General features: G+C 52.5%; 1 protein-coding gene across 2 annotated transcripts in view; it reads left to right on the top strand.

Moving 5' to 3' along the window:
• ugl (ureidoglycolate lyase) overlaps window positions 1–14,897 on the top strand; it is a 74,841-nt gene that overhangs the window by 28,490 nt on the left and 31,454 nt on the right. For both annotated transcript variants that reach the window (XM_086008590.1, XM_086008581.1), the window contains exons 4-5: window positions 7,268–7,486; window positions 13,651–13,741. In XM_086008590.1, the coding sequence (XP_085864716.1) occupies window positions 7,268–7,486; window positions 13,651–13,741 (310 nt within the window). The remainder of the gene's footprint in view (window positions 1–7,267; window positions 7,487–13,650; window positions 13,742–14,897) is intronic.

Raw genomic sequence — 14,897 nt, 5'->3', positions numbered from 1 at the left:
GTTCCAGGATTTTGACACAGTGACGATGAAGGAACGGCGATATACTTCCAAGTCAGGATGGTGTGTGACTTAGAGGGGAACTTGGAGGTGGTGGTGTTCCCATTCGCCTGCTGCCCTTGTCCTTCTAGGTGGTAGAGGTCGCGGGTTTGGGAGATGCTGCCGAAGAAGCCTTGGTGAGTTGCTGCAGTGCATCTTGTAGATGGTACACACTGCAGCCACGGTACGCCAGTGGTGGAGGGAATGAATGTTTAAGGTGGTGTATGGGGTGCCAATCAAGTGGGCTGCTTTGTCTTGGATGGTGTCGAGCTTCTTGAGTGTTGTTGGAGCTGCACTCATCCAGGCAAGTGGAGAGTATTCCATCACACCCCTGACATGTGCCTCGTAGATGGTGGAAAGGCTTTGGGGAGTCAGGAGGTGAGATACTCGCTGCAGAATACCCAGCCTCTGACCTGCTCTTGTTGCCACAGTACTTATGTGGGTGGTCCAGTTAAGTTTCTGGTCAATGGTGACCCCCCAGGATATAGACGGTGGGAGATTCGGTGATGATAATGCCGTTGAATGTCAAGGGACGGTGGTTAGACGCTCGCTTGTTGGAGGTAGTCATTGCCTGGCACTTGTGCAGCGCGAATGTTACCTGCCACTTATCAGCCCAAGCCTGAATGTCGTCCGAGTCTTGCTACATGCGGGCACGGACTGCTTTGTTATCTGAGGAGTTGTGAATGGTATTGAACACTGTGCAGTCATCAGCGAACATTCCCACTTCTGACCTTCTGATGGAGGGAAGGTCATTGATGAAGCAGCTGAAGATGGTTGGGCCTAGGACACTGCCCTGAGGAACTCCTGCAGCGATGTCCTGGGGCTGTGATGATTGACCTCCAACCACCTTTGTGCTAGGTATGACTCCAGCCAGTGGAGAGTTTTCCCCCTGATTCCCAGTTTTACTAGGCCTCCTTGATGCCACACTCAGTCAAATGCTGCCTTGATGTCTAGGGCAATCACTCTCCCTTCACCTCTGGAATTCAGCTCTTTTGTCCATGTTTTGACCAAGGCTGTAATGAGGTCTGGAGCAGAGTGATCCTGGCGGAACCCAAACTGGGCATCAATGAGCAGGTTATTGGTGAGTAAGTGCTGTTTGATAGCACTGTTGATGACACCTTCCATCACTTTGCTGATGATTGAGAGTAGACTGACGGGGCGGTAATTGGCCGGATTGGGTTTTTCCTGCATTTTGTGGACAGGTCATACCTGGGCAGTTTTCCACATTGTCGGATAGATGCCAGTGTTGTAGTTATATTGGAACAGCTTGGCTAGAGGCGCAGCTAGTTCTGCAGCACAATAGCCGGGATATTGTCAGGGCCCATAGCCTTTGCTGCATCCAGTGCACTCAGCCGTTTCTTGATATCATGTAGAGTGAATTGAATTGGCTTAAGACTGGCTTCTGTGGTGGTGGGGACCTCAGATGGATCATCTACCCGGCACTTCTGGCTAAAGATGGTTGCAAACTCTTCAGCTTTGTCTTTTGCACTCACGTGCTGGGCTCCCCCATCATTGAGGATGGGGATATTCATGGAGCCTCCTCCTCCTGTTAGTTGTTTAATGGTCCACTGTAGGAACGTGGGTTCCTAACTAAAATACTGAGTTCTACTCAGGCGATCAAACAAAACAAACTTTAATGAAACAAACAGGCTTTAACAAGAAACTGCAGGATAACATCGAATGTAGGTCTGCTCTCTCTGGAGGCTCCACGAGGACTGCCCCTGCAGTCCCGTGGCTGACGTCATGACGTCATCACATTTTCCCGCCAGTGGGGGATCACGTGATGAACAGCGTGACATCATCACATTTTAGCCACGCTGTTAAAGTAACCACACTCTGTACAGTTAAACAGCATAAATAAAGATAAAGACTCAGACTGTAGCTAACATCTTGTTAAAGGAATTATATACAAACGATCTGAGTCCTTTGGTGGCTCCGCCACATGCGACCCCCAGAATTGTCTTTAACAGCAAAAGTGAGACGTCGAGGAGGCCTGACAAGTCTGTCCGAGCGACTTCGGTAACCCTGCAGAGGAAGCTGATGGACGGTGGTCGAGCTGGCGGGCGGTTGTGGTTGAGCTGGCGCGGCGAGTGTGGTCGAGCTGGTGGGCGGCTGTGGTTGATCTGGCACGGCGGCTGCGGACGGTCGGCCACGTTTCAGCAGTTGAGCGACGACGACTGGGCGGTCCAGGTCCAGGTGAGCCGGCTTCAACCGGTCCACCGAAATGTGATCCGGCTTTCCTCCGATGTCGACCGAAAAGGATTTGTCTCCTGATTCGATGACGCGGAAAGGACCAGTGTAAGGGGGCTTGAGCGGATCCCGGTGAGCGTCGTGGCGGATAAATACGTACTCGGCGTTCTTCAGCACCGCTGGCACGTGGGAGCTCTGTAGACCGTGATTTGATGTAGGCACTGGAGCAAAGCATCTGGCCGCTTCCTGGTGGCTGACGAGTTGCTGGGAGGCGGACCATGGCTCTGTGGGAGAAGGGAGGAAATCCCCCGGGACTTGGAGCGGCTGGCCATAAACGAGTTCGGCCGAGGACGATTGCAGGTCTTCTTTGGGCGCCGTACGAAGACCCAAAAGGACCCATGGAAGTCTGTCCACCCATCCTGCACCTTGAAGACTGGCCCGTAGGGTGGCTTTAAGCGACCTGTGGAATCGCTCGCAAAGGCCGTTCGCCTGTGGATGATAGGCGGTGGTGCGATGAAGTTTGGTGCCGAGCCCCTGAGCTACAGCGTTCCAGAGCTCCGAGGAAAATTGTGGCCCACGATCGGAAGAGATGTCCGCCAGTACCCCGAAACGGGCAACCCAACAGGAGATGAAAGCTCTAGCAACGTCTGTCGAAGTGGTGGAAACCAAAGGAATTGCCTCTGGCCACTTAGTAGTGCGGTCCACCATGGTGAGGAGATGCGTATAACCATGAGAAGGCGGAAGTGGCCCCACAAGGTCCACATGCACGTGGTCGAAACGACGCTCCGGAACAGCGAACGTAGCCACTGGAGCTTTTACATGACGCTGGACCTTGGCCTTCTGGCAGACCACGCAGGTGTTGGCCCAGTCACGGACTTCGAGGTGCATACCCTTCCAGACGAACTTCGCCGACATTAGCCGTTGTGAAGCCTTCATACCAGGGTGCGACAACCTGTGTATGGCGTCAAACACCTTCCGGCGCCATGTGACTGGCACGATAGGTTGTGGAACGCCCATGGAGACGTCGCAAAGGAGCGTGGTGCCTGCGGCCTGGAAACTGACGTCGGTCGCTTGGAAACTAGAGCGGACGGTTCTGTATGATTGGACCTCTGGATCCGAGGCCTGATCCGCAGCCATGAGGGCATAGTCAATCCCCAGGTGAACCGCATGGACCGTCGCGCGGGAGAGGCAATCCGCCACCAGGTTGTCTTTACCAGACACATGTTGAATGTCCGTGGTAAATTCAGAAATAAACGTCAGGTGACGTTGTTGACGAGCGGACCACGGTTCGGCGGTCTTGGCCATGGCGAACGTCAGATGCTTGTGGTCGACAAAAGCCGTGAAGGGACGTCCTTCTAATAAGAACCGGAAATGGCGAATGGCCAGAAAAAGGGCCAGCAACTCTCGATCGAAAGTGCTGTATTTTCTTTCTTTTTTCCGTAGTTGACGGCTGAAAAACGTCAGCGGTTGCCACGTGCCGTTCACCCACTGCTCCTGCACTGCGCCGATGGCGTAGACTGGCGCGTCTGTGGTAAGGGCTATGGTGGCACCTTGAAGTGGGTGCGCCAGCATGGTTGCGTTGGCCAAAGCGCTCTTGGTGTTGACGAACGCCTGGTTCATCTTGGCCGTCCAGCTGATTAGATCCTTACCGGACTTGCCCTTGAGGGCCCCGTACAAAGGCTGCATTAGCTGAGCCGTCTTAGGGACGAATCGATGATAGAAATTGACCATCCCCAGGAACTCTTGCAGGGCCTTGATGGTTGGCAGGCGCGGGAAAGAGGTAACAGCTTCCACCTTCGTCAGTAAGGGGATGGCGCCGTCTGATGTTATGCGGTGTCCCAAGAAATCGATCCGCTGTAGGCCGAACTGGCACTTGGCCGGGTTGATGATCAAACCGTGCTGGCTGAGGCGTGTAAAGAGGGTACACAAATGGCAGATGTGCTCTTCCTTGCTAGCGCTGGCGATGAGAATGTCGTAAAGGTAGATGAAGATGAAGTTTAGGTCTCGGAGCACGGAGTCCATTAAGAGCTGGAAATCCTGTGCCGCGTTCTTCAAGCCAAACGGCATCCGCAGGAACTCAAAAAGGCCAAAAGGGGTAATGACTGCGGTTTTCAGGACATTTTGCGGGTGCACGGGAACCTGGTGATACCCCCGGACGAGGTCGACTTTAGAAAAGATAGAATTTCCCGCCAAATGGGCCGAGAAATCCTGAATATGCGGGATCGGGTACCGATCAGGAGTAATGGCGTCGTTCAGGCGTCGGTAGTCACCGCATGGCCGCCAGCCGCCGCCCGGTTTCGGAACAATGTGGAGAGGCGAAGACCAGGGACTGTTCGACCGGCGAATAATCCCCAACCGCTCCATCGTGTCGAACTCCGCTTTCGCAGCCGCGAGCTTGCCGGGTTCGAGCCTTCTAGCCCGTGCATAAACCGGGGAGCCAGTAGTGGTGATATGATGTGCAACACCATGCTTCGTGACCGAGGAGGAGAAAGTGGGCCTTGTCAGTTCCGGAAACTCTCCGAGGAGTCGAGTGAAGTCATCTGGGGAAGGGAACATGCAGGCGATAGAGCGCGCCACGGTGGTACCGTGGTGGCACGGAATCGAGTGGAAGGTGGCCGCGTTGATCGACCGGCGGTGCCGGACATTGACGAGCAGGCCATTGGCACACAGAAAATCCGCCCCTAGGATGGCCTGCGAGACTGTGGCCATGACGAATTCCCAATGGAAGCGCTGACCACCGAAACAGACTTGGACCTGCCGCTTTCGGAAAGTTCAAATGGCTGCTCCATTAGCCGCCACGAGGGAAAAACCGTGGTTCCCAGCTTGCATATCGAGATTCGACGCAGGTACGATGCTACACTGCGCCCCGGTGTCACAAAGGAAACGTCGACCCGATAGGGAATCGGTGATGTGAAGAAGTTTCCCTGTAGATCCGATGGCCATCGCAGCCGCGGAGCGCCCGTTAGACCCGGTCCTCCTTCGTCAGGAACGCTGCAGGAGCTTTGTTTTTTTTGGGGGCGAAAAACTGCAGGGAGAGCGGCAGCATCGTGCTTTCGCGCCAAAACGGGTGTGGTAGGAGCACCAGCCCGCTGCAAGAGGAGCTGGAGCCGCGTCTGTGGGGGATGGGCGCCTCGTGGCCGCGCAGCACTGCTGGGTTACTGTGAAAATCTTATCTGCTTCGGCAGCAAGCTCGGCGCAGTCTGTACTCTCGGATCTGGCTAGGGCAGCCTGCACCTGCTCCGGCAGTTGGCAGAGGAATAGCTCCCGGAAGAGGAAGCATTCCGGTTCGGCACCTAAGAGTGTGAGCATTTGGCTCATGAGCTCGGGCGGTTTGGAGTCCCCGAGACCGGGCATAGCGAGGAGCCGGCGAGCGCATTCTGACTTCGAGAGCCCGAAGACCTGTAGCAACCGTGCCTTTAACGTATCATACTTGCTGTCAGGAGGACTACCGAGGAGGCTGACGATTCGCGAGGCAGTGGCGCTATCGAGGGCGGAGACCACGTAGTAATAACGGGTCTGATCTGCGACGATGTTCCGGATGGCGAACTGAGCTTCAGCCTGGATAAACCACGCGGCTGGTTGTTGCTCCCAGAACTGTGGCAGTTTCAGAGTCACGGCGTTCGTGTCCATGCTGAAGATCTTCCGCGAAAACTGTTCACGAAAGTCGGGGTCATCAATGTAGGAATGTGGGTTCCTAACTAAAAGACTGAGTTCTACTCAGGCGATCAAATAAAACGAACTTTAATGAAACAAACAGGCTTTAACAAGAAACTGCAGGATAACATCGAATGTAGGTCTGCTCTCTCTGGAGGCTCCACGAGGACTGCCCCTGCAGTCCCGTGGCTGACGTCATCACGTTTTCCCGCCAGTGGGGGATCACGTGATGAACGGCGTGACGTCATCACGTTTTAGCCGCGCTGTTAAAGTAACCACACTCTGTACAGTTAAACAGCATAAATAAAGATACAGACTTAGACTGTAGCTAACATGTTGTTAAAGGAATTATATACAAACGATCTGAGTCCTTTGGTGGCTCCGCCACACCACCACCATTCACGACTGGATGTGGCAGGACTGCAGAGCTTTGATCTAATCAGTTGATTGTGGGATTGCTTAATTCTCTGTGTCTATAGCATGCTGCTTCCGCTTTTTAGCACGCATATAGTCCTGTGTTGCAGCTTCCCCAAGTTGGCACTTCATTTTTAGGTACGCCTGGTGCTGCTCCTGGCATGCTCTTCTACACTCCTTATTGAACCAGGGTTGGTCCCCTGGCTTGATGGTAATGGTAGAGTGAGGGATATGCCGGTCCATGAGGTTACAGATTGTGGTGGAATACAATTCTGCTGCTGCTGATGGCCCACAGTTCCTCATAGATGTCCAGTTTTGAGCTGCTACATCTGTTCTGAATCTATCCCATTTAACACAGTGGTAGTGCCACAGAACATGATGGAGGGTGTCCTCAGTGTGAAGACGGGACTTAGTCTCCACAATTGTGTGGTGGTCACTGCTACCAATGCTGTCGTGGACAGATGCATCTGCGACAGGTAGATTGGTGAGGACAACGTCAAGTAGGTTTTTCCCTCGTGTTGGTTCTCTCACCACCTGTCGCAGGCCCAGACTGGCAGTTATGTCCTTCAGGACTCGGCCAATTCAGTCAGTAGTGGTGCTACCGAGCCACTCTTGGTGATGGACATTGAGGTCCCCCACCCAAAGTACATTCTGTGCCCTTGCTTCTCTCAGTGTTTCTTCCAAGTGATGTTCAACATGGAGGAGTACTGATTCATCAGCTGAGGGAAGGGCGGTAGGTGGTAATTAGCAGGAGGTTTCCTTGCCCATGCTTGACCTGAGGCCATGAGACTTCATGGGGTCCGGAGTCAATGTTGAGAACTCCCAGGGCCACTCCTTCCCGACTGTATACCCCTGTGCCACCACCCTTGGTGGGTCTGTCCTGCCGGTGGGACAGGACATACCCAGGGATGGTGATGGAGGAGTTTGGGACATTAAATTAATTTGTGTTAATTGAGCACATTGCATCTTGCAGATTTTACGGCTGAGAATCGTTACAAAGCTGGACTTGGATCGTCATGGTGGACTTCCTAAGTTTTTGCCCCATACCTCACACATCCGAGAGGATCAATCCTGGAGAGTTCCGCCAGTGCCTCGGAGATTACAGAACAGGCATGTAGATCTTGGGGATGTGTCTCCAGCCAACACTGAACATTTCATCAGGGCCTTGTGTTCTACAGCACAGGGCATTCAGGTAAGATCTCCTACTGTTAGTTGTGTTACCATAAAGGATGAGAAAGCAGCACAGTAGGGTTGGTGCACATCACATTGCCTGATCTTGGGTGAGTTGTTTTGGGAAAATTCACTTTTCTACGTGAATAAACAGTATCCTTTATAAGAAGAAGGATTCATGTTTGGGCAGCCTCGTTCTACCAATTCTACCTTGCCCCCTTCAAAAATCTGATATGTTAAACTTAACTGTGCTCAATATGAGAGTATCATTAGTTTTCAACCAGATGAAAAACTTCACTAAAGTGGAAAGCTCTGTGTCAGGGAAGAGGGAGTGGGGAGGAGAACGAAACTTAAAAGGATCAATTGTACCTCACATTAGTGCAATTTTTATTGGCCAAAATATCAACAGTATTAAAAACAGCCATTCTACTGCCCAGAATATCCTAGTCTCCTGAATCAAGGAAAAGCACGCTGGTACCAACAGAAGGCATGAAATAGGGAATGAGTTAAGCAAATATACATATTTTTTTAAACTGCTGAACGAAGAGAAATGCTTTTCATTTTAGTTATTTAATAGAAATAAACAGATTCAGGAAATGTAACCTACCTTTATAGTAACTTATGAAGATATTCCTAATTAACCTGCTCATGCTTATAGCACTTGTAAATTACAACAATCCCTCAATGTAGCTTGATTCCCTTTGTGAATCCTTCAATACAATATTCTGGTGAAGGATAAGTTATAATAGTGGACTTCAGCCTACATCTTCAAGTGACCCAGTTCCCAGTTCGTCGAATACCTTCCAATCAGGAAGTGGTCAGTTCAAGTCCCAACACTTAAACTCAACATAAATTAAGTTTCATTATTTGCCAACCAGGCTTCTGGTTATTCAGGCTGAACGTTTTCAAAATACTTTAGCCAGGGAAAAAATGAAAGTGGGAACTGCTGGGTCATTCCTTCAATAAGCTGTTTTCTGATTGCTAGTCATACAGTAGCATAGAGAAAAGTCGTAAAGCAGCACCCTACCTATCTTGAGGAGAGGGGTGATGACAGCAGATTTGAAGGGAAGGGGGTTAGTACCTGAGGAGAGGGAACAATATCAGCTAACATGGGTGCCAGGAAGGGAAGTTGGGTGGTCAGCAGTTTGGTGGGAATAGGGTTTTACACTCTAGAACAGCTAGTTAGACACAACATGGGAGTAGGAATTTTATATTGATCTTCCCCTGCTGTGACATCATGAAGTTTAGCACCAGTGACATCATGAATGGAGGCAGTATATCGTAGACAGCCTTCTCCATTCATGATATCACATAAGGAACAGTTCCACATAACCAGCAGTTTTCCTCTTATAAAGGAAAATGCCAGAAGGGCTCTCTTTATTGACATAGGGAAGTGCCTGATACCTTCCCCATGATTTTCAAACGGGATAATGGGAAACTGAGGGGCTTTGGTAAGTGTAGCAATATCTTTCATTTATTATAATACTAGCTGGGGGGGCCCGGCGTTGCCAGGGCTTTTTTGGGCCGCGCGGTTAACGGGTGGGTGCTGCCCCTCCCTCCCTCCGCCCCCTCTTTTGGCATCTGGGGAAGGGCTTTGAAAATTGAGCGTGGCCGTGCGGGGCCTAGCGCTTCAGGCCCGGCTGGGCTCTGGGGCCGAGACGGACCCCAGCTGAGCGGCCGGGAGCCGTGGCGCGGTTTACGGCCGGCCGCTGACGCTCCCCCGCCCGCTCTGTGTCTCAGGTCTGGCCCGAGTGACCCCAACTCACGTCCCGCTCCGGCGGGCCGACGCCGTTGAGGAAAAGCAGGGGAAGAAATGGCGGCGAAGTTTCGGGAGGCTGGAGGATTAGGTCCTGCCCGTAACGCACTGATTGGTCAACCATCAGGTCACTGAACTGTAGGATTGGTGAACCATCACGTCACTCAACGCTAATGAGCGGTAGGATTGGTCAACCACTAATGAGCGGATTTTTGAACATTTTTTGTATACTGTCGGAACAATTTTTGTCTGACCAAAAAGTAAATACCCCTATGACACTCCCCTGATCATCAGCTTTCTTCTGATATAACATATGTGTAGGTATCCTTTTACTTGCTCGCCCCGCTGTTTAATTCCAACCCTCATTTTCCCCACCCTGCCCCGCAGAAAGGGTGGTGGGGTTTTAGTGGACTTGTTTCTCTTGGATTGCTCTGCTCACTTTGGGGCGCTCGCTCGCTCCTCCCGCTATGCTAGATCGGTGATTTTTCCGCCACTCACCTCAACGGCCCGCAGAGCCCGAGCCCAGGAAACTACAATTCCCAGACTCCTGTGCTTCTTCCTTCCGCGTAGCGCGAAGCCCGGCAGGACTCACCTTAGCTCAGGACCCGCTCCGGGCCGCCGCCGACGTTCACGCGCTCGGTGTCTCCTGCCCCGCCAGCCTTTACCAAGATGGTGGCGATGGCTACGCTTGGCTCAGTCCCACCCCGCCAGCCTTTACCAAGATGGTGGCGATCGCGGGCCGCTGGTTTGGAATCGGGCCCAGCGGGACGGGCGGTGCCTAGTTCGGGCGTGGCTGGCGAGGAGAGGCCGAGGCTTCGAGGCCTGCAGGCAGCTCATCCACCGCTGAGGGGGGGAAAGCCCGAGTCCCCTTTGCAAAATGATTTTTTTTTCTTTTAAAACCAACTTTTCTTTTTGCTGGAAATCTATATTTCAAAATAAACACACAAAGTGGGAAAAATAAATTAATAGTTAGGAATCAAGATGGCGGCCACTGACCTCAGCTCGGAAGGATTAGGCCCGCCCACACACGCAATGAAACGCCCCCCCTTGACGTACCGATTGGTCAACCATCAGGTCACTCAACTGTAGGATTGGTCAACCATCACGTCACTCAACGCTATCCCCTGTAGGATGGCCCGCCCCCCCGTGATGCACCGATTGGCAACCATCACGTCACTCAACGCTATCCCCTGTACGATTGGTCAACCATCATGTCACTCAACGCTAACGAGCGGAATTTTGCCATTTTTTGAACTTTTCTTGTATACTGTTGGAACAATTTTTGTCTGACCAAAAAGTAAATACACCTATGACACTTCCAGAATCATAAGCTTTCTTTTGATATAACATATGTGTAGGTACGCTCTATAACTTTTGAGTGTATAGAGGACAGACAGACAGACAGATCAACCGCTTTATTTATTTACTAGCTGAAGTGCCCGGCTGTGCCGAGGCTTTTTTGAGGGCATGTTGTTGTTGGAAAAGAGAGAGAGCGCGACTGGGGGGGGAAGAGAGAGAGCGACTGGGGGGGAAGAGAGAGAGCGACTGGGGGGGAAGAGAGAGAGCGACTGGGGGGGGGAAGAGAGAGAGCGACTGGGGGGGGGAAGAGAGAGAGCGACTGGGGGGGGAAGAGAGAGAGCGACTGGGGGGGAAGAGAGAGAGCGACTGGGGGGGGGAAGAGAGAGAGCGACTGGGGGGGGGAAGAGAGAGAGCGACTGGGGGGGGAAGAGAGAGAGCGACTGGGGGGGGAAGAGAGAGAGCGACTGGGGGGGAAGAGAGAGAGCGACTGGGGGGGAAGAGAGAGAGCGACTGGGGGGGAAGAGAGAGAGCGACTGGGGGGGAAGAGAGAGAGCGACTGGGGGGGAAGAGAGAGAGCGACTGGGGGGGAAGAGAGAGAGCGACTGGGGGGAAGAGAGAGAGCGACTGGGGGGGAAGAGAGAGAGCGACTGGGGGGGAAGAGAGAGAGCGACTGGGGGGGAAGAGAGAGAGCGACTGGGGGGGAAGAGAGAGAGCGACTGGGGGGGAAGAGAGAGAGCGACTGGGGGGGAAGAGAGAGAGCGACTGGGGGGGAAGAGAGAGAGCGACTGGGGGGGAAGAGAGAGAGCGACTGGGGGGGAAGAGAGAGAGCGACTGGGGGGGGGGAAGAGAGAGAGCGACTGGGGGGGGGAAGAGAGAGAGCGACTGGGGGGGAAGAGAGAGAGCGACTGGGGGGGGAAGAGAGAGAGCGACTGGGGGGGGAAGAGAGAGAGCGACTGGGGGGGAAGAGAGAGAGCGACTGGGGGGGAAGAGAGAGAGCGACTGGGGGGGAAGAGAGAGAGCGACTGGGGGGGAAGAGAGAGAGCGACTGGGGGGGAAGAGAGAGAGCGACTGGGGGGGAAGAGAGGGAGCGACTGGGGGGGAAGAGAGAGAGCGACTGGGGGGGAAGAGAGAGAGCGACTGGGGGGGAAGAGAGAGAGCGACTGGGGGGGAAGAGAGAGAGCGACTGGGGGGGAAGAGAGAGAGCGACTGGGGGGGAAGAGAGAGAGCGACTGGGGGGGGAAGAGAGAGAGCGACTGGGGGGGAAGAGAGAGAGCGACTGGGGGGGAAGAGAGAGAGCGACTGGGGGGAAGAGAGAGAGCGACTGGGGGGGAAGAGAGAGAGCGACTGGGGGGGAAGAGAGAGCGCGACTGGGGGGGAAGAGAGAGAGCGACTGGGGGGAAGAGAGCGAGCGACTGGGGGGGAAGAGTGCGAGCGACTGGGGGGGAAGAGAGAGAGCGACTGGGGGGGAAGAGAGAGAGCGACTGGGGGGGAAGAGAGAGAGCGACTGGGGGGGAAGAGAGAGAGCGACTGGGGGGGAAGAGAGAGAGCGACTGGGGGGGAAGAGAGAGAGCGACTGGGGGGGAGGAGGAGGGAAGGAGGGAGAGAGGGAAGGAGAGAGTGAGGGAAGGAGGAAGAAGAGAGTGAGGGAAGGAGGAAGAAACCGGGCAGCCCAGACTAAAGATGGCACTGTTGTTTCCCCACATTGAAGTGCCGCCATGATCAAAGATGGCACGGTTCGGGCCCACATTGAAGTGCCGCCATGATCAAAGATGGCGTCACGAGGAAATTGTTGTGCCGCCAGGATCAAATATGGCGCTGTTGTTTCCCCACATTGAAGTGCTGCCATGATCAAAGATGGCGGCGAGCGATCTGGGTGGTGCTGACTGGGAGTGTGAGAGAGGGAGTGGGCCGCTACGGACCACCGCGGTCGGTCACCTGGTGGCTTTGGGTCGGGCTCTGGGGCGGGGTTGTTGACGCCGCGGGGAAGTTTTATGCGCGGCGGCTCCCGGCACGGACCGCCGCAGCCGCTGACTTGGTGGCTTTGGGTCGGGCTCTCGGGCCGCGGGGGCGGGGAAGGAGAGAGAGAGCCGCCGCTCCTCTGGTTGATGTGTTGCGGGCCGACCCCCGATGAGCGCCCGATCAGCTGAGCCCGAGCCCCGCAACTCACCTCCCGCTAGGCTCCCTCCCGCCCCGCCAGCCTTTACCAAAATGGCGGTGGTGGCTACGCTCGGCCCAGTCCCGCGCCACCAGCCTTTACCAGGATGGCGGCGATCGCGGGGCGGGCCCAGCGGGAGGGGCAGTGCCTAGCTCGGGCGTGGCTGGCGAGGAGAGGCTGAGGCTTCCAGGCCTGCAAAAACGGTGACAGGTAGGAAAATTAATGAGGTTAGAGAAAAGATTTACAAATTAATTAACTTTTTTTTTAAAAACAATGTGTTTTAAAAGCAACTTTTTTTTTTGCTGGAAATGTAGATTTGTAAAGAAACACGCAGAAAGCGGGAAAAAGAAATTAAGAGTTTGGAATCAAGAGGGCGGCCACTCACCTCGGTTCAGAATGATTAGGCCCGCCCACACACGTCAACCGTCAGGTCACTTAAGTGTAGGATTGGTCAATCGTCCTGTCACTCGACTATAGGATGGCCCGCCTGCACGATTGACGAACCCGCCCCCGCGACGCAGCGATTGGTCGACCGTCAGGTCGCTCGACTGTACGATTGGTCGACCTTCACGTCACTCGATGCTAATGAGCGGATAATGAGCGGAATTTTGAAAGTTTTTTGGATACCGTCGGCACAATTTTTGTCCGACCAAAAAGTAAATACGCTTATGACCGTTCTGGAATCGTAAGCTTTCTTTTGATGTAACACATGTGTAGGTACGCTCTATAACTTTTGAGTGTACAGACAGACAGAAGTACCGCTTTTATATATAGAGAAGATAGATATAGATTTAAGACTATGGAGCCATTGGCTAGACTGTAATTCTGGAGTAATGCCAACAAGTTTCTGGGTTGTTGTGTATACACACAATTTTTGTGTATAAGGATGACCAGTGTAAATGAGGCTCTGCTTTTCTTTCTCTGCTCTTCAAGAAAAATGTCTAAATGGTTGATGTATTTTGATTTATGTTTACAGACAGATTTTGACGATGGTCACTGTCCAACCTACTTTAATCAAATCCGAGGACTTTCCAATGTTTACAAGGCAGTTCATAATCAGTTTCCAGGTAAGAACTCTGCTCCTGTTTTGGGTGCTGTGAGCTTTTTTTCCTCTTTCAATGGCCTGACAACAACTTTACTGAACAAACTGCATCCTTTCGGACCTGAGATTTTCATGTTTTCATTTTCTGACTGTCTTGGGTGTGTGAACCTGGGGATTTCAATTACCCCAGTTAAGAAGTGCTATTAGATTAAGTGGGGTTTGTGCTACACATCCACACTCATTTCAGATAGATAAACCAACTGGAGACTCAACAGGCTAAACAACTAAGCAAATTTATTTACAATTGTAAAACACAGGATTTGACATTTTAAGGCTAGTTTCCCAAGAATAAAGGCAGTAACCCCTTTGAAATAACAATGACCTACAGACAACTTTTTAACACTTGTTTAGAAGACTGGTATTTTCTTTAATTTAGAATCCCAAAATGTGAGTCTCCGAGTTTTTAACTGATGTTTGCATTGCCGTACTTGTGCCTTGTGTTTATATTTGCCAAGAGCAACTGCAGTATTTTCTTGGAGTCCAGCCTGTTACTGAACAAGAGCTTCTTTCATCTGGCCATTTTGATTGGTTGTCACTAACAGCATTTTTTTAATGCATGTTATTTTTTTTTCAATGCAGATTTGTTGTCTTCAACAGGATTATTTCTTAATAAACTTTGTTTAGATCACTTTTAGGCAGACATAATGAGGAGACAATTGAAATTCACATTGGCCCTAGCCTATTAAAATACCAGGCATGACTACAGTGTTCCAAATATTAAAGGGCAATTTGTACTGGGGGCAGGCATCGCGAGTGTGGGGGCCGAACCGGATCCCCAGGAGCATGAGGCCCAGGATAGTAATACTCCCATGCCTCAGTAACATATTCCGACACTGATTCCTGCCTGCAGCCAGTAGGAATGAAGTCACCGTTGGCGACAGCCCGGAATCCATGGATATGGTCGCCTGCAAGGTAAGAAAGTGTTGGGGGTGCGAATCGTGGAATTCCGCAATCTGGGGAGGAGGGTAGCTTGGCAAAGGGGAAGGCCCAAGGTATGCTACTCCTGGCCCCATAAGGAACCTTTAAAAAGTAAAAAAAATACTTGGAGTATACAGGAGTACCTGGGCCTCCTGTGGCCAGTATCCCAGCTTTAGCCGGTGAGCCCGAGACTGTGCAGCCCC

This window comes from Somniosus microcephalus, chromosome 2, assembly GCF_052327205.1.
Source record: "Somniosus microcephalus isolate GS21.2 chromosome 2, FLI_Smic_1.0, whole genome shotgun sequence".
Classification (NCBI taxonomy): Eukaryota; Metazoa; Chordata; class Chondrichthyes; order Squaliformes; family Somniosidae; genus Somniosus; species Somniosus microcephalus.
The sequence above is the reverse complement of the archived record's forward strand: the minus strand, read 5'-3'. Positions and strand labels throughout refer to the sequence as shown.